The 25,887-nt window shown below is 49.9% G+C and overlaps 2 protein-coding genes across 3 annotated transcripts in view; one reads left to right on the top strand and one right to left on the bottom strand.

Moving 5' to 3' along the window:
• SETX (senataxin) overlaps positions 1-10,995 on the top strand; it is a 70,675-nt gene extending 59,680 nt beyond the window's left edge. Inside the window, exons 22-25 of one of the 2 annotated variants that reach the window (XM_029063101.2) lie at positions 2,055-2,219; positions 4,090-4,185; positions 6,723-6,810; positions 9,704-10,995. In XM_029063101.2, the coding sequence (XP_028918934.1) occupies positions 2,055-2,219; positions 4,090-4,185; positions 6,723-6,810; positions 9,704-10,513 (1,159 nt within the window). In that variant the 3' untranslated portion in view covers positions 10,514-10,995. The remainder of the gene's footprint in view (positions 1-2,054; positions 2,220-4,089; positions 4,186-6,722; positions 6,811-9,703) is intronic. The other variant, XM_029063103.2, reaches the window with a different exon arrangement.
• An 11,902-nt stretch (positions 10,996-22,897) lies between these two features.
• NTNG2 (netrin G2) overlaps positions 22,898-25,887 on the bottom strand; it is an 87,748-nt gene continuing 84,758 nt past the window's right edge. Inside the window, exons 7-8 of the mRNA XM_029063917.2 lie at positions 25,497-25,631; positions 22,898-24,170 (exon numbers count right to left, since the gene is read on the bottom strand). Coding sequence (XP_028919750.1) covers positions 23,920-24,170; positions 25,497-25,631 — 386 coding nt within the window. The 3' untranslated portion in view covers positions 22,898-23,919. The remainder of the gene's footprint in view (positions 24,171-25,496; positions 25,632-25,887) is intronic.

The raw sequence follows: 25,887 nt of genomic DNA, 5'->3' as shown, positions 1-25,887 counted from the left end.
GTCAAGGAAGACTTTTTGGAGGAGGTATGATTTTAGTGGGACTTTGAAGATGGGAGAGTGGTGGCTTATCAGATACGAAGAAAGTGGGAGTTCCAGGCAGGAGGGAGGGAGTGAGCAAGGGGTCGGCCGTGAGAGACAAGATGGAGACACGGTGAGTAGGCTGGTGTAAGAGCGAAATGTACGGACTGGATCGAGGTGGGAGTGAAGCAAGGATGGGTAAAGCCGAGGGTGAGGAGCTGCCGCCTGATATGGAGATGGATGAGCAATCTTTGAAGTTTAGGGGGTTTTTTGGTTTTGTTTTTAGAAAAATGATGTGGGCGGCAGAACGAGGTGAGGCCTGGTAGGGGGGAGGGTGGAAGCAGGGGTCAGCTAGGAAGCTGTTGAGGCAGGTAATGACAAGTCCTTAGATTGGCGTAATACTTTGGTTGAAGAGGAAGCAGCAGATTCTGGAGATTTTGTGAAGATACAACTGACAGGATGCGGTGTCCGGCTGAGCATGCAGGATGAAGAGTCAAGATGAGTCCAGGATAATGCCGAAGTGCCAAGCTTGTGAGACGAAGGTTGCTAGTATTGTCGAATAATGAATTAGTAGTAGTTATTGAGCACTTCCCGAGTGCAAGGCACTGTTCTCAGCACTTGGGAAAGTATAATATGCTCATTTGGGGCAGGGAATGTGTCTGTATTATATTGTACTCTCCCAAGCACTTAGTACGGTTCTCTGCTCACCGAGTGCTCAGTGAATACCATCGAATTGAATACATAACAATACACAGCTTTGAAAGTAGTCATGATTTCTGCCCACAAGGAGCTTACAGTCTACACTGTTGTCAACAGGGAAAGTCGGTGGGAGGAGAGGGTTTGGGATGGCCGTTGAGTTCAGTTTTGGACCTCTCGGGTTTGAGGTGTAGGTGAGTCATCCAAGTAGACATGTCCTAAAGGCAGGAGGAAATGTGAGACTGCAAAGAAGGAGAGAGGTAGATTTGAGTCATCCGCCTAAATATGGTAGTGCTGGCCTTGGGAGTAGATGATTTTTTCCAAGCGAGTCGGCGTAAATGGAAAAGAAAAGGGGACCCAGAATTGAGCCATGGGGGACACCTCCCCTTCCCCCAAAAAGATTATGGGTGGGAGGCAGAGGAGGAGTCACGGACAGAGAGGTGAAAGAGAACCAAGAGAGGACAGTATCGGTGAAGCCAAGATTAGTTGGTGTTTCCAGTTGAAGGGGATTGTGCACGGTGTCAGAGGCTGTTGAGAGGTCTAGGGGGATTAGGACGGAGTAATGTCTGTTGGATTTGGCAAGGAGGAGGTCACTGGTGTCCTTAGAGAGGGGCAGTCCATGGAGAGGAGGCGGGGAAAGCCAGACTGCCAAGGCTTGCAGTCTGAAAGAGGAGCTCCTCAGTCCCCCACACCTTTGGGACTTCACGTCAGCCCTTGTTTCAATCCAAGGAGAGGGAGGAGACACCAGCGAAACGAGGCCCTTTCAACTTTTAAAGCGTTGGGAAGGCTGTGGCTCTGACAGATGGATAGTCGGACTCTAGAGCCTCAGGCGCCCTAAATTCTGCTCCTCTAACTACACTGTCCTATCATTGCTCTTTTGGATTTTCTCTGTCTTTGTTTTTGGTGATATTTGTCCATTGCCAACCTTTTCTCCCAGCTTCATTCGTGGATTTTGAGCCCCTGCTGAGTGGATTATGGGGGTTGTCCCAGAATCAAATTTTCATCTGTGTATTTTGTGAATTTTTTTTTCCCCCATTGCTTAGTACAATGCTGTGCAACAGTAGGTGAGTAAATACTGTTATCACCACTACTTCTGTCGATACTGGCACCAATACTTAGGTGGCTGAGCAGTTGTGAAGTTTGTGATTCATTGTGAACTTAGTCCTGGCTCGAAGGGTGAAGTGACACTGCTCTCCTTATATGGTACAGCAGACTAGCAAAGTGCACCTTCTCTCATTCTTCATTATCGTATGAGTGGCACTTAATGTAGTTTGAAGTGGGAAGGAACCAATAAATAGCAATCACTTTAGTGTATTGTCTTTATTTCATTTCTCTTTTAGATCCTATTTTAATTTCCAGGAAATAAAGCTAGTGATTGAGTTGATTAAGATGATTAAAGATAAAGAGAAGGATATTACTTCTCGGAACATCGGTATAATCACACCTTACAAGTCGCAGAAGAAGATGATTCAATATGAATTGGATAAGGAGTTTGAAAAAAGCAGGTAAATGATCTGATTACCAGGGCACTTGGCCTCTCTTTCGGAGTCCAGATGACGAGGATGAGCCGCTAACGACGTTATGACAGAGCCCAGCAGTGAGTGATGGAATCTCTCGTCTAGAACAGCAGATGAGCCCCAGTCCTGACGCTAGGTCCGCGAACCTCGGTGGAGGAGAGGATTATAACACTAGTGGTCTGCGCAGCAGCACTCCCACCATTCCCTGCCGGTCACGTTCCGACCGTGTAGGCAGGCGAGGGGGCAGCTCATTGTGAGAAATGTATGCAAAGACACCCGACGCCAGGCCGCAGCATTGTGACCTGGAAGCGATTCCCTGGACAGCTGCTGCAGACTTTGTCGCTCACGTTAGCCAGTGATATTTTTCAGGCTTCTTGCTGGGCCTATCCACTTGTGGAATGCCCTATATTGTTCTTTGGTCATAATGTTCACCACAGATGGCGGAGCCCTTCCAGGTAGAACTGGGACTAGAATCCAGGTCGTCTGATCCCCCAAAGCAACACTCATTATCCTGAACCAACAACTGAGCTATAAGAAGAATGGTTACAGAATGTAGGAATTTTATAGTTCTCTTCCAGTGTTTTCTGCACTGGTTATGGGTTGGGTTTTTTGGGGGGGACGGGGGAGTTGTCATGATATCTTAATTGGCAACCATTTTGTTGGTTGTCCCTCATTTGTCTCCCCCCAACCCATAAAAGACATGACCAAAGATCATTCCAAGAAATCTCCAAAAAGCCGCTGAGAGCCCCCGCCACTCCAAGCTCCCATTGGCAGATGGCCCAATTTTAAATGCTTTTGCATACATTTTCTTACCTACATCTAGGAGATTTGGAGGTACAGGGGATCTAGGTGGGGCCCATTTGAGCCACTTCTTTGACACAGAGGAAGCAGCATGGCATAGTGGATAGAGCACCAGGGCCTGGGAGTCAGAAGGTCATGGGTTCCAATCCCAGCTCTGCCAGTTATCTTCTGTGTAACTTTACTTCTCTGTGCCTCAATTCCTTTAAAGTGAAGATTAAGACTTCGAGCCCCACATTGGGCAAGGTCCATCTCGATTTGCTTGTAACCACCCCAGCGCTTAGTACGGGACCTGGCACATAGTGAGCACTTGAAATTCCATTATTATTGATATTATCATTATTTGACATTCAGATGCACTCCAGGAGAAGCCTAAAGTGGTTTTTATTGCTGTCCACTCCTGGGCTTCCACATCACAACAGTGTTCCCATAATGTACTTCCACGAACAGCAATGGAGCTGTAGGGTACCTATGTGACCTTGGAGTAGTAAGCTTTATTAAGGAGCTAATATTGAAATGCTAAATGACTTACAGGTTTTTTGGGGCCGAGGGAGATCATTTCATCCTGGTTGTGGACATCGAAGTGGGCGTCAGTATGGGTTCCAACCCAGTTTTGATTTATTTCTTTTTTTAAGTAAGTCATTTAACCCCTGGGGTGCTGCAAGATAATTAGGTTGGACACGGTCCCTGTCCCAACCGGAGCTCACAGTTTAGGACGGAGGAGGATTAATCGGCATATTACAGATGAGGTAACTGAGGCACAGAGAAGTGAAGAGACTTGCCCCAGTAGACATGTGGCAGAGCTGGGATTAGAACCCAGGTCCTCTAACTCCCGGGCCCGTGCAGTTTTCCACTAGGCCATACTGCTTCTCTTGTGCTTCAGCTACATCACGTGTTAAAGCCGGATGACCACCTCTTCGCAGGTTTGATTAGGGTGCCATTTTTGGAATCTTTAACTCATTTCACAGTCCCCATATAATCCAAATGTGTTTTAATATAAATTAAGTTTTAAATATCGTTGTACCCCTTGAATCACGCACACTTTCTCTTTTGTACCCAGATTGGGGGAGATTGACACCGTTGATGGATTCCAAGGTCGCCAGAAGGACTGCATTATTGTTACCTGTGTTAGAGCAAACTCCACCCAAGACATCGGGTATGTGTTCCTTTTTGCTTTTTCTGTTTGACCACCTTCCTCTGAGGAGCACCTTTTTTGTGTTTTTGAGTTCACCTTACTCTAGGTTTTGGAGAACGTAAAGCTAAAAAAAAAAACAAACCAACCAGCATGATTAGCTTTTTCAGCCCTCACTAATTGTCTCTCTCTTATACATGGACAGTACTTCAGTCAGTCGTTTTTATTAAGCGTTTACTATGTGCAGAGCACTGTACTAAGGGCTTGGGAGAGTACAGTTGTTCTGACAGCAAACCTGCTTACCTGCAGCACAACACAATGTCGGAAAAAACAGTTACGCGCCCATGGGCAGCATCGGGCATGGGTAACTATTAACGTGTGAGTTTTCCTTAAAGCAGCGTTTAGAAAGATTGGACGTATCTCAGTCAATGGCATTTATTGAGCACCTGTTGGGTGCAGAACTCTGAACTGAGCACTTGGGAGAGTACAGATCAATTAAGTCGGCAGATACGGTCACACCCACAAGGAACTTACCGTCTAAATGGGGAGACAGGCATTGAAATAAATTTCGGCTAGGGGAAATGGAGTGTAAGGATACGTACAAAAGCGCTGCGGGGCTGAAGATGGTATGATATCAAGTCCTTAGGGGGTGGGGTAAAATTGGCTGCTGAGAGTTGTTTCTATTACACACCGGAACAGAATCGTATTGAATTTTTATGGCAATGATAGTAATTATGGTATTTATTAAGCGCTTTTTACATGCCAAGCACTCTTGGAAGCGCTGGGATAAGTACAAAATATTGAAGTTGGACACAGTCCCTGTCCCATATGGGGCTCACAGCCTTCATCCCCATTTTACAGATGAGGTAACTGAGGCCCGGTGAAGTGACACGCCCAGCAGACGTGGCGGAGCCGGGATTCGAACCCAGGTCCCCTGATTCCCAGGCCCGTGCTCTTTCCACTAGGATATTTACAGGGAACACTGATAGATCCTTGGGTCTCATAGGATTTCATTCTCAGCCCTTGCCGCGAACCACAGAGTTGCAAACAGAAAAGTGTTTAAACTCTGTTGCCAAAATAGAGAGAGGTGCTCCTGTTGCCAACGGGTGGCTGTTCAGAACCCTAGAAGAGACCCTGACTCCAGAGCAGGGGGAAAGACCCAGACAGCGGCAACGGAACCCTGGCCCACAGGGATAAGAGACGCAAGCCCCATTTTACACAGTCCGGGTTCTTTGCAGTTTCTTCTGGCCGGAAACCCAAAAAACAGGTGGTCACGACAAGAGACGGGGCCATTCCTAGAACCCCAAGCCGAGACCCGCGAGGCATTACAGATAGACATTTGCAAGAACGTGTGTTTTCACTACACAGTTTGGATAGCATTCAGCGGAGAATTAGGGAACGTTCTTTTCACAAGGCGCAACTGACTAGATACAGCGTGACCCAGTGTCGGAAGAAAAGGTAGCACACTTAGAAATAGCCTCCTAAATACGAGGTTTCCGTAATATGGGGCCCTGCAGGGATACAGATCCCGTGTTGCAGGAGATCTGGGTGTCCTGACTTGTTTCGGAATGTGCTCGCGTCCTTTCCTTCTCTAAAATCAGCGATCGGTAAAAAGTACTCAGAGGAATAGAGGGCGCAAGGGGCAAGATGAATGGTTTTCCCTTATTCACCTGCAGTGTCATATCTTGCTCATATTAGTTTCTGAAATAAATAGGCAGCTCTACGGTGGTTTGAAATCTGTTCAATTGTTGTAGACCAGATGGACACCCCGCGGTTGGTAACTTTGCTGGCAGTTCTGAGTAGAGAGGCCAAGGAGCGAGCGCTGCTCTCCCACTTCAACAGGTGGTGCTCCCCAGTTGCTGGACAGGTGCTTTGATCCAGGTCACGGGGAGGAACCGAAGCTTCCACCGCCTTTCATCTTCGGTGGATGAGTGGCCGCGGCTCCTTTCGCCGGGACTAACGAGCCGGGAAACTTTAACCGGCTCCAAATTAGCTTCAGGGAGGGATCAGAAGGAAAGAAAGGCTCGAACCGTTAACGGCGCTGACGAGTGCGGTCAAAACGGTCCGCTCTCCTATCATGCAAGGGTAGCGTTCTCGCGGGACGCCATCTAAAGAAAAACACGAGTCGCGGTCCTCACCGCCTGTCCAACGGCCACGCTCGCGGTCTTTTCTTCTCACACCGCATCACGTCCGATCCGGACGGACCCACGTCATCGGAAGACCCTCCCCGGTTTTGCCGTTGCTCTCTACCCCACGGTGTAGCGGAAGGCCACGCCGTGGCGGAACTGACTATCCAGAAACATCTCGTAAGTCGGAAAATCCTCAGGGGCGAAACGAGGCTGCTCCTTGCGTCGGAGTTTGGAGGGCGACTCCTGGGAGTCTTAGAAGAGAGAACCCCGTGTCAGCTAGGGGAAATTAGTTGCAAGTAGAAGGGTAATAAAGAGCGGGAAAGTGGCTGCAAAGAGTGAGGGAGGAAGGAGTTAGACTGTTGCTTGGTTGTACTAGAGTCGAAGCAAACTTTTTAAATGTGAAGAATCCTGCAACTTTGTTTTATTCTGTAGGTTTCTGTCGAGTTTGCAGCGACTGAACGTTACCATTACCCGAGCCAAGTATAGCCTCTTCATCCTCGGGCATTTGAAAACACTGATGGTAAGCGCATTGCTGGATAACGTGCAGATTTTGGCTAGTTGTATTTCCTTGAAAAAAACGAATAGAGTCTTTTATTCCGGCAGTTCTCTGCCGTGGACCGTGTCTCTGGGAGGTGAATTAGCAGACACGGTCCACTGCCCATTCATTCAGGCGTATTTCTCCAGGACTTTACTGTGTGCAAAGCACTGTACACAGCGTTTGGGAGAGTACAGAATGGCAATAAGCAGTCACATTCCCGGCCCGTAACGAGGTTACAGCCTAGAGGGGCTTTCCTTTCCTTCTTAATGTCTCCTGCATCAACCTGCGTCTTGAGCCTGTATTAGACTGAAACGGGGATAGGGTCAAGTGTCTGATGCAGTAGCTACGCTTAATCTCAAAAGATTCATGGAATCCGAAAACCGTAACCCCGGTGGGACGAGAGTCTTGAAACTAGCCAAGTCCCCTGCCTCCCTTTTGGGATCTACAGAAAGCAAACCCAGGTCCAAAACCCTGACCTAATCGGGTTCAAATAGGAGTTTGGCCTACCGACTCAATCCAGGCGGAGTGGAATGAAGTAACTATGGTAATTCTGTTGCTGCTGATTATCGGGGGTGGGAGGGATTTCATCTTGAAAAATGTAAGTCAGCTCGATTGTAGCAGCTGTCTTTTTATTCCCACACCAAGATAGAAACTTGAATTGTGTGGGCTCTCCCATTGGGCAGGATGTTAGAAAATATCTCCCCATCACTTCGTCGCCTTCATTTCTCTGATTAACAGAGATCATTAGTAGTAGTAGTATTTATTAAGCACCTACCGTGTGCAACGCGCCGTAGTAAGCACAGAGAATGAAAACTAAATGGATGAAAACTAGACACGGACCTTGGCCCCCCAAGGGACCCCTCAGTCTAAGAATGAAGGGGCGGGGAGGGAAGAGGGGAAGCGTCGCTGATAGATAAGAAAAGATGGAACACAAAACCAGTATGAGACGGGGGTCATGATAAATGAGAAGCAGCGTGGCCTAGTGGCCAGAGCACAGGCCTGGGAGTCAGAAGGACCTGGGTTCTAATCCTGGTTCTGCCACTTGTCTACCGTGTGACCTTGAGTGAGCCACTTCTCTGTGCCTCATTTCTCCTGTTCTCCCTCCTATTTAGACCGTGAGTCCCATGGGACCGGGTCCTACCTAATTAACTTGGATCTACCCCATCGCTTAGGACGGTGTTTGATACGTAGTAAGCGTTTAACAGACACCGTAAAAAAGGAAAGAGCAGCCTCATCCCCCTGCCACTGAGACTTCCCTTGACCCCTTCTCCATTCGGGAGGCTGAGGAATCTCCAATAACATAAGCCCCTGGACAGTGAGTCCCCTTACTCTGGTCCTGCCAGGGTCCACTGAGCGGAGAAGAGCTGTTCACCTGCGCTCCCTCAGGATCCTCACAGAGAAATGAAGCGACTTGCCTAAGGTCACCCGGCGAGCGGTCGGCAGACTCCCGGCCTTGTGCCCTTTCCATTTGGCCACGCTGGCCCCGGCAGGCCGGTGTAAGAGAGCCGGTCGTGGGCCACCCTGCAGGACTCTTCACCCTCTCCCGGCTGGAGAAGGGCCCGACGGGAGAGGAAGAAGGAAGGAAGGTCCTCAAGATTCCCCGCCTGACGTTAGGATTCAACCTTGTGAGCAAAAGCAGCTCGGCTTTTTCCAAGGAAATGCATATCTTGATTTTATTGCCAATAGAGGGCAGCCAAATACCCCTTCTTGCATTTTAATCCGAAAAAGGACAGTCCACACAGCCTATGACAGAGTGTTGTTTTTTCTCATTTTTTCTTTCCCATTTCCTCCGAACTTCTCTCTCCTCCTCATTCTCTTTCTTGCCCCCCATCTCCCTCAGTGGCCAGTATCAGGATAAGAATTCAGAATTAGGATTTCCCAGAGGCAAGTCCCCCATCGATTCACAGTTACGGGACGGTCTCCTTTTGGTGCTGGCCAACCCCGGAGGCTAAGAAACCTCAGTGCCTTGTTCCGGTGGGATTGTCGTCCCGCACTGTGATCTGACGTGAAGGTGAACCTGAATTACAGGGGAGTGTCTTGGCTTTCCAAAGGTTTCGAGTCAGCAAACCTCAAGATCTTTCTGGGGGTGGGGTGAATAGAATGAATATAAATAGGAAAGGCCCTGAAAGGCACAAGGGAGTTTTGAGTACAGATGGTCGTGAAAGGGCCTCTAGCGCATAGTTCTTCACTTCAGCGTCTGCCCCTAGATGGCTCGTGCCCTTGCTGTGCTTTCAGCCCCGTTGGCAAGGGACAGAGGACCTGGAGATCCTTCCCTCTCCTCTGGGGTCAGTTCACAGTGGCCTGTGGGGTGGTTTAAGTGCAGTTCTGCCCAGAGCGTAGGATATGGTTGGATTTCCTCAAAGTCCCTTTGAGCCCTGTGGTTCTTGGTAGGACGTTACCACCCAAGTACCGTCTAAGTTGTTATCGAGAGAAGGAGGCGTATAGTATTTGTTAAGTGCTTATTACTGCCAAGCAGTCTTCTGAGCGCTGGGGTAGATGCAAGCTAATCAGGTCGGATACAGTCCCGGCCCCACGTGGGGTTCACAGTACAAGTAGGAGGTTAATTGGATCCCCATTTTACAGAGGAGGAAAACTGAGGCAAAAAGAAGTTAAGTGACTTACCCAAGGTCTCGCGGCAGGCAGCCGGCAGAGCTGGGATTAGACCCGAACGGGTCCCCGGGGTCTGGGCCGGGGAGTGAAGCGTATGAGATAACGGCAGCTTTTCCTTTCAGCCCTGGTCTCTTGAAAACGTATTTGGAGTAGATCTGTTCAGTGACCACTGTAGTTAAACGGGGCCATGTGTACCCAAAGAATGTATGTTTCCCTTTCATAATCTCTCTCCCTTCTCCCCCCTCCACCTTGCTTTTGTTTTAAGGAAAACAACGATTGGAACCAGTTGATTCAAGACGCTCAGAGGCGGGGTGCCATCATTAGAACCTGCGAAGCCAACTACAGGCAAGATGTTCTTAGAATCCTGAAGCCCAAATCAGTGTTGCAGCAACTTCCAGTTAAGGCAGTTGAAGAGCAAACTCGACCCCAAACCGGCCTGTCCGGTGAGAGACCAAAGGATGCGGCAGAGGGCTTGGAGAAGATCACCTCCAGCCCCACCATCGCACCCTCCCTCCCCTCTCCTCAGTGCGGCGGCACTTCCAACCGAGCAGAACCACTGCCTCCCGACCGCCAGAAGGAAACGACGCAAGCTGCTCCGGGAAAGGCGCTTATTACGTCTCCCGCTCAGAATCAACCCCGGGACCCGAGATTGGCTTGGAGAAGAGACTTTTCGGCCAAAGAGAGGCCCCCGAAGGAGCCTACGACCCGCCCCCGGCAAGAGCTTAGCAGCCCCGGAGCGGACCCGGGCCGGAATAGTAATCTAGACCGCTCTGTCTCGAGAGTAGCAGCCAGAACCCTGAGCGACCCCCAGCCAGATCGGCCCTCGGCCCAGGGGTCCGGCCCGAGCGCCCAGAAAAGCAGGCATCAAAGCTGGGAGGGTTCCAGAAGAGAAACTCCATCTGCTCGGGGAGGAGGGCAGGAGAAACCGGCGCCCAGAAGAGAAAAGGACTTTCACTTAGATAGAGACTATCGCTTGGAGCGGGGCTCTCATTCGAGAAAGGACTTCCGCCCGGGCAGGGGCCAGGACACCCAAGAGAATCGGGACAGTGATGCAAAGAGAAGGAAAATTTCCTAGCTGAAGTTTTCCCCGGACCCTACAAGCATTTGGCAAAAGAACGGTATCAAAATGGGGCAGCTAACGGGTTTTTTTAGATGCTGAACTAACAAATAAGAACGCAGTTATTGCCTTTTTTTTAAAAGAAAATAGTATGCTTTGGACATGTGGCAAATTGCACGTGAGGCCGTGGAAGCCCATATTCTGTTGGTAATTCTTTTTCCCGTCTCCTAGAAGATTACAAAAGGCATTCGTGCCTGAAAAGGGGTGTCCTTGCAGTCATGGAACCAAATGTTGATTTGTTGCTTTTCCTACCTAGACAAGTGAAAGATGTAAATGTTGATGTGTACATTTGTATAGCAAAGCAGCTTCACTCTTGTAAAAATTTGATCTGGCAGATGTTGCTTTTTTTCCTGCCCCAGTGTTTCATAGAAAAGCGCATTTCATATTAAAAAAAAAAAACAAAACCAAAAAAAACACCAAAAAAACCCCAACAATCCAAACCAATGGTAAGTCTGATTTCTTTCGAAATGCAAGTTTGGGGGTAAAGACACTGGATGTTGAGGATGGGTCAGATGCACACGGTGACCTCACGAGAGAAGCCTCGGGAAGAGATGGAGTCGGAATACAGTTCTGCTTGTGTGCATTTTTAAACGAGACACCGTCGTCCAAGCTCATGCTGCTTTGTTTTCGGTTGTGCGTCTTCCTCAATTCCCCCTCGGATGTTTTCAGTCTTACTTTGGGATCTCGCCTTATTACTGCCCAGGGGACTAGGAGAGAGTGGAGACCGAGTAAAAGGCAGGTATAAACAACAGAAGCAGATGGTCTCAAAAGCCGAAAGGGAAATGGAAAACTCCTTTTCCCTGACTTTCCTGCCAGTCACTCGGGATGGGATTTGAGGAATAGTTCTGCCCCTGATTTTCAGATGATGTTTTTAAAGATTTATTTTATCTTCTGGGCCTGTACTGCCCCACTGGCACCTAGATTAGCGAAGTACGTGGCAAGAGAATCTCTGAGACTTCAAACATACTCTTAGATATGGGTTTAGTTATTTCGAGAAGTTTCCCTCGGCCCGACTCTGGTCCCTTTTACCCTTTTAGCATAGATGGAGTTCTGCAAAAACGGGCTGACTTATCAGGGTCTCCTAAGGAAATCTGGATGTTTTCATTATTGTTTGAGAACAAAAAGTGAAGGAAAACAATATAACCGTGATTGGAAGTGGGTTTTCCTCCGATTTGAGGAAAAGCTCAGTTGCAGACTTTTCAGATGATCCTCGGGACCCATACTGTATTCCAGTGAACACTCGAGTCGCCAGAGATCCCAGAGATCCGTTTTTAGAAATGCCATCTCATCCAAATATTTTCAGAATGAACAATGAAAATAGCATAAGAGATTGTCTTTGGAATTTGGCAGAAAGTTGTCTGCTCTTGCAGGTAAATCGGGGGAGTATGAATTTGGGATTCAGAAAATAACCGCTAGAGCAGTTAAGTTGACCCAGTGCAGGCTAAATGTAATTCTTATGTATCTCGGCTTCATTTGCTACTCAGAGGGGTCAGATGATCTTTGCATTTCCAGGACTGTCATTTCTCCTGGCTTATCTTATCTCACACTGGAATCCAGACATTGAAGTAAATTTCCCTATTTTTAAATCTGGGGAGCAGGCCCCCGGATGTACACTGTGCCCACGTCTAGAGACAGTGTCCCGCTCATACTTCTGGCCTGCGGGACTTGAGTGCTCCCGAGACCTAGGTAAGGATGACGGTGAAAGTCAGGTGTTCTGTCAAAACGTTTATTAAGGGTCCACCGGGTGGAACAGTTGCGGAATCGAGTGCCGCAGGAGGTCTCATCACGCAGAGCTGGCAGTAAATCTTCATTTTCTCCTGCAGATGCCGCCCGATTCCTTTGTTGGAAATGGTTCAGCGTGGTTTATTTTCTGTGGCATTCCACCTGTGAGCGTTGTTAAGGCAGCCCAGTACTCCAAGTCAGTGAAAAGCACGACTCCTGCTTCTCGTAGGCTAAGACTGCTCGTATTGACCCACGGAATTGGGAAAATGCCATTTCCAAGAAAACAAATTACCCGGACTTACTGCCGGGGACCCAACAACTCTATAAATAAGTGTTTTCAGTTCAGTCTTGAGCCTGTTTTCCTCACACTGATTATGTTGCTTTGTTCTAGCCCTGGTGATAAATAGCAGAGCATTGTTTCCAGAGTGATAGCAGGGGAATAAAAGGACAGTGTCCTGCGTTGGTAAACCGAACCTGGAGTCGGTAGAGCAAGTCTACTTAGTGAAGTGTAAGACGCCACGTGGCCCAGTTACATCGGTTTCATTTCCACGGCACTTCTTACCACCCGCTACCGTCTATGGTGTGTGGTGCGCGGTAGGGGCCGGAGATAACGAGCAGCTTCTGCCTGGTCCTGTGTAATGAAAAAGATACTCAACACACTCCTCCTCCAGGTAGACTGGCAGTCTGCCAGCGTGTGCATCTTCACTTAATTTGATGATTGATAAAAGGGTTTTTCTAAACAGATTTGTAAGCTTATTGTGGGCAGGGAATGTGTTGTGTCTGTTTATCCTTGTATTGTACTCTCCCAACCGCTTAGTACAGTGCTCTGCCCGGAGAAAGAGCTCAATATATACAGTTGATTGCATGAGTATTGCTTCTTCACTGCTATTTTGAGCAAGTCTAGAAAGCAAATACCATTTTGTTCATGGCACTTAAAATTTTATGGTCTGGAAACTAATCTGTGGTATTGAGCTCTTACTGAGTGCAGAGCACTATTCTAAGCGCTTGGGAAAGTACAGTACAAGATAGTTGGTAGACAGGTTCTCTCCCCACAAGAGGTTTACAGCCTAAAGGGAAAGAAAATAGGGTCACCCTCCAGTTTTCTATTTGTCTTCCTTTCAGTAGAGTGAGTGCACAACTGCTTGTGAGTTATTTGAATATTTCCCTCTTAATAGAAGCGTTTGATGCAGTTCTTAGAATGAACCCCTCCTGTCCCCGGCCCGATTGAATTCAGCTTGGGGAAAGTCTTAGAATCGAACATCTTGCATTCCCGTTTAGTATAAATGAATGGTTTTTAAAAGCAACAAAAATATTTGCTAAAATTAGGTAAACGCAACATTGGCCCTGGAGGGTCCCGGGCAATGGAAACCAAGGGGTCCTAAAATTAATTGATTTCTTTTCCAAGCACCCGTGCTCCCCTCAGCACTTCCAGCACCTTTTTTCCAACAGGGCAGGTGGGGTTGCTCAGTGGTCAGGGTGGACGGGACATGGGGAAGACAGTTCCATAAGCCCGTTGGTGGATTTTAGAGTAAATGTAGCCCCATCTGTGTGCTTCTGCTAGACCGTATTCTTCCATTTCCCTTCCCACAGTTTATCGAATGTACACAGTTTGCTCAATCGATGGTATTTATTGAGCGCTTACTATGTGCAGAGCATTGGCCTAAGTGCTTGGGTGAGTACAGTGCAACAGAGTTGGCAGACACGTTTCCTGCCCACACAAGCTTACAGTTTAGAAGGGGAGCCAGCTATAAATATAAAAAAAACATGAATACGTATGTAAGTGCTGAGGGGTTGAGGGTGGGGTGAATAAAGGGTATAAATCCAAGCGCAAGAGGCGCAGAAGGGTGTGGGAGAAAGGAAATGAGGGCGTAGTCGGGGAAGGCTTCTCGGAGGAGATGTGTTTTAATAAGGCTCTGAAGGTGGGGAAAAGGATGGTTTTTCCCACCTAGGTTAATAAAATTAGGGGGCAAAAATCAGTGAGCTGAAAGTTCATTTGCTAAAGCCACTGGACTAGATAGAAATCGAATTTGCTTAGTCCAGGAGAGCATGGGGGGCCAGTTCATATATAATAATGATGTCATTTGTTAAGCGCTTACTATGTGCAAAACACTGTTCTAAGCGTTGGGATACAAGGTGATCAGTTTGTCCCACGTGGGGCTCACAGTCTTGATCCCCATTTTACAGATGAGGTAACTGAGGCACAGAGAAGTTAAGTGGCTTGCCCACAGTCACACGGCTGACAAGAGGTGGAGCCGGAATTAGAACCCATGACCTCCGACTCCCAAACCAGTGCTCTTTCCACTGAGCCACGCTCCTTCTCTATATCAGGAATCGAAAGCGGAATCTGCCCCTTTGGGCTGCCTGGTGGTAAGAGGGCAAAAGGAACTGAGGAAACCAGAGCCCTAATGAGCGAAGGATGTCGTCGGATGTACTGAAGTTCTGTGTGCTTGGCGGTCAGTCGTATGGTCTGGGCGCCACGTCACTTGTTCTTTTTGCCAACCTCGTTGGAGGGAAAGTGCACCGTCTTCACATTTAACAAGGAAGAGTGTCACCCGGCTGCCTTGGCGGGGTTTGTTTCAGCTAACTGTGCAGGTTTCAAAGTGGCCCAGCTGCTCCCGTGTCATCTGTAGCTCTTTGGAATCGTCTCCTAAGGTAACGAGCATCGCCTGTGGCCAGCCGGGTGGTCCAATTACACCGTTCCAACTTGGACGGGAGGAAAGCGGATATTCGGCCTTTAAGCGGAGTGGGAAAATTGGTCCTAGCCAGGGAAAGGAGCCCTCACCCCGATGGAGGGCGCGGGGGTTGAAGGTCCAAGTCAGGACCGACTTGTACCACCATCATCATCATTCATGATATTTATTGAGCACTTACTATGTGCGGAGCACCGTACTAAGCACTCGGGAGAATATGGCAGACGCATTCCCTGCTCACAATGAGCTTACAGTCAAGAGGAGGAGACAGATGTGACTACAGAGAAATAATTTCTAATATAATTTATAGATATGTACGTAAGTGCTGTGGGGCGAATACCAAATGGTCGAAGGGCACAGATCCAAGCGCGCAGACACAGAAGGGAGAGGGAGCCAGGGAAAAAGAGGGCTTCGTCGAGGAATGTCTCTCGGAGGAGATGTAATCTGAATAAGGCTTTGAAGGTGTGGGGAACGGTGGTCTGATGTATATGGAGAGGGAGAGGTTTCAGGCTAGGGGGAGGATGTGGGAAAGGGGTCGGCGGCAAGGTAGACAAGATTGGGGCACAGTGAATAAGCTGGTGCTAAGAGGAGTGAAGCGTGTGGGCCGGGCTGTAGTAGATCAGTGATTTGAGGTGGGAGGGACGAGCCGACTGAGTGCTTTAAAGCAGTTTCTGCTTAATTTGGAGGTGGATGTTCAACCACTGGAGGTTCTTGAGGAGTGGAGGGGCGTGAATTTTTTTATTTTTTTTAGAAAAATGAACTGTGCAGCAGAATGAAGACTAGACTTCACTGTCGTGGAGAGAATCGGGAGGCAAGGAGATCAGTGAGGAGGCAGATGCAGCTGGTACAGTCCCCTCTAGGCCGTAAACTCATTGTGGCCAGGGAATTTGTTTATTGTTGCATTGTACTCTCCAAGTGCTCTGCTCACAGTAAGTGCTCAATTAATACAACTGAATGAATGAAGGCGGGATAAGTATTTGGATCAGCGTGGTAACAGTTTGGAGAGGAAAGGGCGGATTTCAACAGTGGTGTGGAATAGAATAGACAGGATTTGGTGACAGACTGAATATGTGGGCTGAATGAGAGAGGAGGGTAACGTCAAGGTTTCAGGCTTGTGAGTTAGGGAGGATGGCCGTATTGTCTACACTGATGGGAAAGACAGTAGGAGGAAAGGGTTTGGGTGGGAAAATAAGGAGCTCTGCCTTGGACTTGTTAAATTTGAGGTATCAGCTGGACATCCAGGTAGAGATGTCCTGAAGGCAGGAGGAAATGTGAGACTGCAGAGAGGGAGAGGGGTCAGGGTTGGAAATAAAGATTTGGGAATCATCTACGTAGAGACGCTAGTTGAAGCCACGGGAGACAGTTTTCCAAGGGAGTGGGTGTAGATGGAGAATAGAAGGGGAGTCCAGAACTGAGCCTTGAGGGACCCCCCGCTGTCAGAGGATGGGGGAGGAGTCCGCAAAAGAGGCCGAGAAGGAGCGGTCGGCGAGGTAGGAGGAGAACCGAGGTTGGGTAGGGTTTCGAGGAGAAGGGGGTGGTCCTCGGTGTCAAAGGCAGCTGAGAGGTTAGGAGGATTAGGATATAGAATAGTGGCCGTCAGATTTGGTGAGAAGAAGGTTATTGGTTACCTTGGAGAGTGCGGCTTCCGTGGAGTGAAAGGAGTGGAAATCAGATTGGAGTGGACAAAGGAAAAAACTGGAGGAGAGGAAGTGGAGACGGAGGGTGTAAAAAAAAAAAAAAAAAAAAAAAAAATCTAGAAGTCTGGAGAGGAATGGTAGAAGGGAGATGAAGCGATAACCGGAGGGAGCTGTGGGGTCAAGGAAGGGGTTTTTTTTAGGATGGGGATACGTAGGCATGTTTGAAAGTAATGGGGAAGAAACCGTGTAACGGAACTGTTGAAAGTGTCGCTCAAGGAGGGAAGAAGGGAGGGGTAAAGTGCTTTAATAAGGTGTGAAGGGTTGAGGTCAGAAGCACCGAGTACAGTGCTCTGCAAATATTAAGCGCTCAAGGGATCCATTGCCGATTATGATTCTATGTGGTTACAGAAGTGTAATAGATTTTACAAGAGCAATCACTTAAGAAGGGGGAGTTGCCCTTGGTGTCCCGATTTCCCCGCCTGTTTTTTTCAGTTTCGTGACCTCAGCCTTAAGTGCCTCATAATGCACACAAAGCTTGAGCAGACAAGAGAGCTCTTTGAGGGTTTCACTCATTTGACTGCACGCCCAAGTTAGCTGGATGGGGAGATGATATGTATATTTGCATGTTGGGAGAATAATGTCTTTTTCAAGGGATCTGACAAGAGTAGATTGCTCTGTCCAACAGAGAAAACGTTTCATCTGCAAACTTCATTTATAGTAGCATTCTACCACCAGCTACAGCTAGATTTCTTAAATCACCAAATTCTCCTCCCTTTCTGCCTTCACTATCCATTGTTTCAAACATAAATAATTCAGGAGGAAACTCAATTTCGGTTGTAGCTCAAGAGAAGGAACTTGGCCTAGTGGGTAGACCACGGACCTGAGAATCAGAAGGATCTGGGTTCCAGTCCCGGCTCCGCCTCTTGTCTGCTGTGTGACCTTGAGCAAGCTAACTTCTCCGCGCTAAGCAGCGTGGCTCAGTGGAAAGAGCACGGGCTGTGGAGTCAGAGGTCATGGGTTCGAATCCCGGCTCGGCCACTCGTCAGCTGTGTGACTTTGGGCAAGTCACTTCACTTCTCGGTGCCTCAGTTACCTCATCTGTAAAATGGGGATTAAAAGTGTGTGAGCCCCACGTGGGACAACCTGATTCCCCTGTGTCTACCCCAGCGCTTAGAACAGTGCTCGGCACATAGTAAGCGCTTAACAAATACCAACATTATTATTATTATTATTATTAACTGTAAAATGGGGATTGAGACCGTGAGTCCCATGAGGGAGAGGTACTGTGTCTAACCTGACAACTTCTATCTACCCCAGCGCTTAGTACAGTGCCTGGCATATGGTAAGCATTTAGCAAATATCATAAAAAAGTAGAATTTATGGTGGTGTACAACTTGCAAGGGCAACTTTTTTACCCCCAGAAGAATCCCTTCATATCTCAGGTAGAGAAGCAGCGTGACTCAGTGGAAAGAGCCTGGCCTTGGTAGTCAGAGGTCGTGGGTTCTAATCCCGGCTCCGCGACTTGTCAGCTGTGTGACTTCGGGCAAGTCACTTCACTTCTCTGGGCCTCGATTACCTCATCTGTAAAATGAGGTTGAAGACTGTGAGCCCCAAGTGGGACAGCCTGATCAACTTGTATCCCCCCAGCGCTTAGAACAGTTTTTTGCACATAGTAAGCGCTTAACAAATACCAACCTTCATGTCTTGTAAGCCAATCTCTCCTGGAGCAGCCTGGTGAGGCCTCCTAGGAAAAAGAAATAGCCCTCAGTTGTTATGCATGGGAGCTCTGCTTTTAAACTTTGTTCATCAGAATAACTTTGGCCCTGCCATCCTGTGTTGCTTTCTTTCCCTTGTACAATGCTGCAAATGCTGCAAATGCTGCACCTGAATGGAAGAAATCCCCAGAGGGCATTATCTGATGACCCCCATCTCTTTCTCTTTTTTTCCTTTTATTCCTAGCTTTCTCTGAATGGTCTTCCTCATTCCCTTTCCCAACTCCTGCTTTGCTTCCACTTGTGAAACTGTCCTCCGCAGCTCTTGGCTGGAAACAGGGAAGACCACACCACAGTTTGCCTTCCTGCCATGGAGACCTGACCTTGTTCTGCGTGTCTCTAGATGCTTTCCCCACCCCCGCTCCTGTCCTGAGTTCAAAAGGGAAAATCAGGCTGTACGAGGCCCGCTGACTGTACTTTCTTAATGAAATTCGGGATCTTTTCAAGGATGGTGGCTGTTTTCAAAGGATGATGGGCATTTTTGGTTCATAGATGCTTCTCTAAGGTGCTCATTACACCGAGTCTCTACCTCTGTCCCTGCATGCTCTGTCTTATAGCCTTGATTGCTGTCTCTTTAGGATGAGGCTGCAGAAAATTAATTTTACGGTTAAATGTTTAGGCCGGGGAAAGTTTTGTGGGCTGCTATTTAAAAGTCGGTTCCCAGTACAGGCATCAGAATTTCAGAAATGTGCTCCGTCCCATCCTGCCCTGCTTGAGACGGAAAGAATAAGCACATAGCTTTTGTGGATCCCTCCCCAAACCCTTTCCCCCTTTCCCCCGACCCAGATGCCACCTGGGGGGGGGGGGGGGGTTCCATCCTACCCTGTTGCAGAACATTAGAATAGTGGGAAGGCTGTTGTAATTGAGAATTTGGGGAAAGCTGCAGCTGTGGCCGTTGGACTCTGGTTGACTCCGAGGACGAGCCTGAAAACAATAATAGTAATTGTGGCATTCTTTAAACTTAACAAATGCCACATTTATTATTATTATCATTATTATTATTATTAAGCTCTTATTATGTGCCAGGCACTCTACTAAGTGCTGGGGTGGATACAAGTAAGTTGGGTTGAACAGTCTCTTTCCTACATGGGACTCACAGTCTTGATCCCCATTTCACAACTGAGGTAGGTGAGACACAGAGAAGTGAAGCGACACCCCCAAGGTCACACACTTCACACGAGTGACAGAGCCGGGATTCGAACCCAGGTCCTTGTGACTCCCAGGCCTGTGCTCTACCCACACTGCTCTGAAGCTGCTCATTCTACCTCAATGTTCTCCCTGCTGGAACTATTTTCATCATCTTTGTTCTATCTATTTTAGTCATTTCAAATGTATCTACGCGTCTGGGACCCCCACCTCTTTCCTCACACTCTTAAACTGTGAACTCCCCGAGAGTCTTCCGACTATCTGAGTTAATATCATTGTACTTTTCCCCGGTACCTTGCACCTTATCTGTAGCATTTACTGAGGACTTATTGCTTTACTGTGGAGTTGGGAAAGTACAGTACAGTGAATTGACACCATCCCCGCTCTGAGAGAGTTTACAATCTAGTCGGGGAGCTAAATTAGGGGTAGGGAGAATCAGCAGAGTTTAAGGATATTTACACGAGTGCTCAGGGTACCTCAATGCTATTGAATCGATGAAAGATTTAAACTCTGGATAACGTTGCTACTGCTGAGAGCAGCCTTTATGGTGGGTCATCCAAAGACCTCTAGCCTCTCACATACTGTATGCAGCTTAGAAAAAACTCAGGGAAATGGAGAAAGTATATCTTCCAAATACTTTTCCAGAATGATGTATCATGCAGCGTGTGTTTAAAATGTGTTTTATAAAAGTGATTCATCCACAAAGCTGCGGGACGGCCACGCTGGAAATGAATTTGTACTAGGATTAAATAATGTAAATAATGTACATGACTAATGAAAGCTCCCCATTCTATTAGGCTTTTCTTGTGCCCTTTTTTAAATGTGTTTGATGCTTCTATATGCCATTTTGGAGAAAGAATGTGTGCTTCCCCTTCAAATTTAAAAACTCTCTCTTTTTATGATGGCATTTGAGGTTAAAGGGCTTTCCTTTAGTGCTCCATTTCTTTGAATATTTAAAACGCACCTAATAATAATAATAATGGTGGTATTTGTTAAGCGCTTACTATGTGCAGAGCGCTGTTCTAAGCACTGGGGTAGATGCAGGGTAATCAGGTTGTCCCTCGTGAGGCTCCCAGTCTTCATCCCATTTTACAGATGAGGTAGCTGAGGCACAGAGAAGTGAAGTGACTTGCCCACAGTCACCGAGCTGACAAGTGGCGGAGGCGGGATTCAACCCATGACCTCTGACTCCCAAGCCCGGGCTCTTTCCACACTGAACCACACTGAACCACACTGCTTCTCTTGTGCAATCTTAGGCATCACCCTCCAAAATACTCCCAGAGGTCTTTTTAATAAAGTCTCTCGAACTCTTAAGCCTTTGTTTTGCGGTGAAGGGCCCAGATTTCCGGTTATGTTTTGTGTTGCTAACATCTCTCCTAAAGGGCCTCAGTTGGAAAGCTATTTTCTGTTTTTCCCCCCTTTAAATTGGCTCCTTTGCGATGAACCTTTAGACTACTTCCAATTCAATGGTCCAAATCCCCCAGCTGCGTTGCCGGCGTTGGGGGCTGGGGTCGGGGGACACTCGCTTCGTCAGCAACGGTGTCGTCTTCTCGTGCCCGATACCATCTGTGGTCCTCACCTGCCGCTGTTGACTCCCCTTTCCTTTTCCCCCCTCCTTTTTCAAGCTGTTGGTGGCAACTGCTGGGCTGTCCTTGCGCAAAAGACCATCTCTTCGCTTCCAGCCCCGCTGGCGCGTCTGGTGTAGGGCTGGAAGCCCGGCTTCCTGGCAATTTAAAGGGATTAGCCAATGCGGGCATCGAATGGCCAGCAATTAATTGTAGAAAAGCCGGAGTCTGAGTTTCCAGCAGCTGACCACAACAAGCACGGGTTTGGAAGAAAGGGAAGAAAGAAAGAAAATGTGGTTTCAAAGTGAAAAAAGAGCCTTTTCCCTCTTGTCCTTTTAAACTCCCCTCCGCTGCCCCCGCGACAAGGAGGAATCTGCCGCCCCAACAGATGAACCAGTTTTATTTTCCCCGGGGGCTGAGGCTGTTGCCCAGCATGGGGGTGGAAGGGAAAGAGGGGTGAGGGGGCGCGCTGAGGTCTTAGGGGAGGAGGGACCGGGGATGGATGGCAAATCCCTTTGCCGATATAAATGTCTCATAACAATAATCAGTGGAAGCCAAAGGCTATAAACGCCAGCCCAGAAACCCAGTTATTTAGAGCAGGGAGAGAGGTGAATGTGGTCAAAAGCTGTGGGCCCAACAGCAGGGAGACGTTTTATCCCCAAGGGCGGGAGTCTTCGGAATGAGGAATAGTCTCCCTGGGGCGTAGGGCTCTTCGCGAATGTGCGCCCTCCACGCTCCCGGGAGTTTTCGGTTTTGCCTCAGTCACTGCTGTCCCCGATTAGGCCTGGGCTAGTTGAGCCCCAAAACTTGATCTGTGTGTGTGTAGGGGGATGTGTAGATGACAGTCCTTTGGAGGGGCTGAATCAGAGCCCCCCTTATCCTATGGTGCCATCGTAGCCTCTGGAGAAACAGAAGATCCAGGTCCAAATTGCTGCTGCCCAACCTACTTTGTTCACACCCTCTCTGGGCCTCAGCTTCTCTATCTGCAAAATGGGGAGAACCCTTACCTACCTGAGCCCCCACCTACGGTTCAGGCGAGGTCAAATACGATGGAGGCAGATTGAGGTCTTCTTTGAGAGAAGTGTTGTCTAGCTACAGGACAAGGACTTGACAGGGGGAGATAAAGCTCCTTCTTCCTAACTCCCCTCCCTTTCTGTAGGGGGCTGTGTGGTCCTGCCACTTTCTCTTTCCGGAGCTGGAAGGAGGAAGAAGGAAATAGACCTTAATGCCCTCAGGAACCTCTTCCTCGGGCAGCTCCCGGCCCCAGGCGAAGCGTACTGCCTGACCGGGGTCCGGTCCCCAGCGAGGGGGGCGTCGTGGGGGCGGGGGAGAGGGGGAGCGGCTGCCGAGGTGAGGATAGGGCTGTGATTTATAGCCCGCTCGCCTCGCTAGGTCCGCGTTGGCAAAAATCGGGAGTCCTAATGAGGTGGGTTTGCTGAAGCAGCAGTGTGCCGCAGATGCTGGGTCAGGCCTAGGTGGACCCCTGGGCCCCAGCTCAGGAGCTGCCCGAATCCCTGCCCAGCCCTAGAGATGGACCCGTCCACCTCCTGAGCCATCTGGTCCTAAACTGGCCCAGAGTGATTCTCTACAGGTGATGCAGCAGTGCCCTGTGATGCCCCCTCCCAGCCCTCACCCCGGTGGCTCCAGCATCTTCTCACAACTGCTCGCGTACCTGGCCGTACCACCGTAAGACCACCGACTTCCCTCTTTCCTTTTCGTTGTAAAATCAAAACCATCTAGAGGGTTTCTGGAACCTCCTCCGCCACCCGGCCGGGTCAGTGACAATGCGCCCAGTAAAGAGAACGGAAGCAGCAATTAATAATTGCTTTACTCTGTGGGATTATAACACCATCGTCCATACGCCCGTGATAAACTGTCCCTCTGCCCGGTGGGGGACGGGGGGAGGGGTTTTGTTATATAGAACATTTAATACAAACAAAAATAATTCTCTACCTGAAAAAAAGGACTGAATCCCCACCCTCCCCGGCCTCCAGAATTCTCCTCTCCGCCACCGCCGCCCCCCGACATCACCTCGGCGGAGAACATCGGGCGCCCCCGTACCAGAATGTCCCGTGCGAAAGAGAAAGGGGTGCGGTGTGGGGAGGGGGAGAGGGTGACGGGGACAGAGGCGGCCCCTCGTTACCAAGCACAGCTCCGGCCTCGGGTCCTGGTGGAGTGCGAAAGGGAAACCAAAGAGAGAATACAAAACAATTCAGCAACTAGATTGTAGGCAACGGTGTCCCTAGGCTCAGCCGAACCCACGGTGAGATGCAGCCGGGCGTGAGTAGGGGCCACCCCGACAGTCGGCGGGAATCCCTGCCTCGCCTTGCCTCCTCTAGGTGTCGGGGCTGGGGGGAGTCCGGCTGCTCTCCCCCCACAGAGGAACCTCCGAGAAGAAGGAAAATAGAAAACCGGGAAATCAGACGGGAAACCGCAGCCTCGCGTCGGGAGGTAAGATGGGGCCCCCGTACCGGCGCGTCTCGTGCCGGGCCGTGGGGCGGAGGAGGAGAAGGAAGAGGAGGCGGAAGAGGGTCGGCAGAGGTGACCCCTCGGCCGGGAAGGGGGGGACAGGGTGGACGTCGTAGCTAGCGTCTCCGAGGGGCGGCCCGTAGTTTACCGAGCCCCGTCGGTGCCGCTCCCAACTACGGTTGGGTCTTCCTGACACCCCCAGGGAGGGCTGCTCCTCCTGCAGTCGTGTGCAAGAGCGAGGAGGGGCGGGAGCGGAGCGGGGCCGGACGGCCAGACCGGCGGTCGGTGCGCCCGAGGGGGACGGCGGCGTGGAGGGGAGGCACGTTCCTCCTCGGGGTCTCCCCCGGGCCCCCCGGGCGAGGCTCAGTAACTAGGGAGCGGGGCCAGGTCCGGGGGCGGCGGCGGCAGCAGCAGCAGCAGCAAGGCGGCGCCGAGGAGGGCGGCGAGGCTGAGGGAGGCCGTGGAGGCCGCGGCCTGGCAGTCCTGGACCTCGGGGTCGCAGCGGGTTTGCTCGCACAGGACTCCCTTGAAACCGCTGGGGCAGAGGCAGCGCTGGTTCTGGTAGCAGGACCCGCCGTTCTGGCAGAGCAGAAACTCCTCGTCGCAGACGTTGGCTGGGGGGGAGGGGGGGGGCGAGAGGAAAGTTCTCACTCTGGGGTTTCTGCCAACAGGCGAGAGGCTGGAGAGGGGCCTCCGAAGTCATCGAGTCCATCCCCCGCCTCCCGCTGGGCCGGTACGGAAACCGGTCCGCGCTGATGATGTTTATTAAGGTATTTGTAAAGCGCTTACTGTACGTCGGTGCTGTTCTAAGCATTGCTGGAGACCCAAGTTAATCAGGTCAGATTTTCCTCTGTTTTGTCATCTAACATCTCCAGGAAAGTAGAATCTCCCCCCATCCTGTCTCGCCTAAGCATCCCTTGCTAAATTGTTCATGTGTCTTAGCCTGGCAAGGCAGAAAGTTCTTCCTTATGTCTAACCTAGACCTCTCTCTTCTCAGCCCCCCATTCACTCTTCTCCATCCTTCATCTCTCCTTGTTCTCTCCCTATCCCCCTCACTCTCTACATGTCCCCTTTCTCTCTCTCTCCATCCCCTCTCTCTCTATTTGTCCCCTTCCCCTCCCTGTCCCCTCTTTCTCTCCCCCTCTTTCTCCCTTCCCCTCTTTCTCCCTTCCCCCCTTTTCCTCCTCTCTTCTCATCCCCCCTCCTTATCCTCTCTCCCTCCTCGACCCTTTTCTCTCTCCTTGTCCCCATTCTCTCTCTCTCTCTCCTCATCCTCTCTTTCTCCTCATCATCATCTCTCCTCATTCCCTCTCCCCATCCCCCCCCCCCCATCTTCCTCTCTCCTTGTCCCCGGTCCCTTCATGTGGCCCTCTCCTTCTCCCATCAACCCCCCTTGTCATCCCTCCTCTCTCCTCTCCCCCTTCCCCTTTGTCTTCCCCCTTCTTGTAATCCTCCCTCTCCATTCCTCCACCTCATTGACCCCTCTCTCTCTCTCTCTCTCACTCATCATCCCCTCACTCTCCATCCCCCCACCTAATCATACCCTCTCTCTCATCATCTCCCCCATCCCCTTGCTCTCTCCTTGTCGACCCCTTGCTCTCTCCAAGACATCCACTCTGTCTCTGTCCCCACACCTCATCGACCCCTCTCTCCTCCTCATCCCCTCGCTCGTCATCCGCTCTCTCTCTCCAACCCACTTCATCATTCCCTCTCTCTCTTATTGCCCACCCATCCCCTCATTCTCTCCTCATTGCCCCTTAGCTCTCTTCCTCTCCCTGACTGGATCTGTCTTCTCATTTGTCTCTTGGTCCCCACCAGTGATGGTTTTGTTAGATCGGTCCCGTGCCAAAATGGAATTAGCTGGAGGGGAAGGCAGGCCGGCAGCCCTCCTGGCTCGTCCCCCCGGCCTTCCCCCAGTCTGCCCCACGCCCGGCACTTACGGAAGCAGCCCTGTCTCCAGTAGTAGCTGGGGAGGCAGTCGTCACACTTGGGGCCGATGGCTCCCTGTCGACACTCACAGTAGCCGGTCTCATTGCACCGATCGTGCAGCGAGCCCATCTGGTTGCAGTTACATTCTGGGCAAACGGGGGATAGACATGTCAGGCCCGCCCACTGGGCCGGCCCCCGCCCCCCCCCCCCACCCCACCTCAGCGGGTCTGGGGTCCGGTCCCGGCCGGGACCCCAGATCCGTGGACACGATTTCTACCCCTCCCCAGCCAGGGGCAGGGCAGCTCCAGGGGTCGGGCTGCCAAGCTGTGGCTCAAGTACAAGTACTGTGGCACTTAATCCGACTAAGCCCAACATCCAGCTCAGCCCCATGAACTTGAGAGC

This window comes from Ornithorhynchus anatinus, chromosome 4 (assembly GCF_004115215.2).
Source record: "Ornithorhynchus anatinus isolate Pmale09 chromosome 4, mOrnAna1.pri.v4, whole genome shotgun sequence".
Taxonomy (NCBI): Eukaryota; Metazoa; Chordata; class Mammalia; order Monotremata; family Ornithorhynchidae; genus Ornithorhynchus; species Ornithorhynchus anatinus.
The sequence above is the reverse complement of the archived record's forward strand: the minus strand, read 5'-3'. Positions and strand labels throughout refer to the sequence as shown.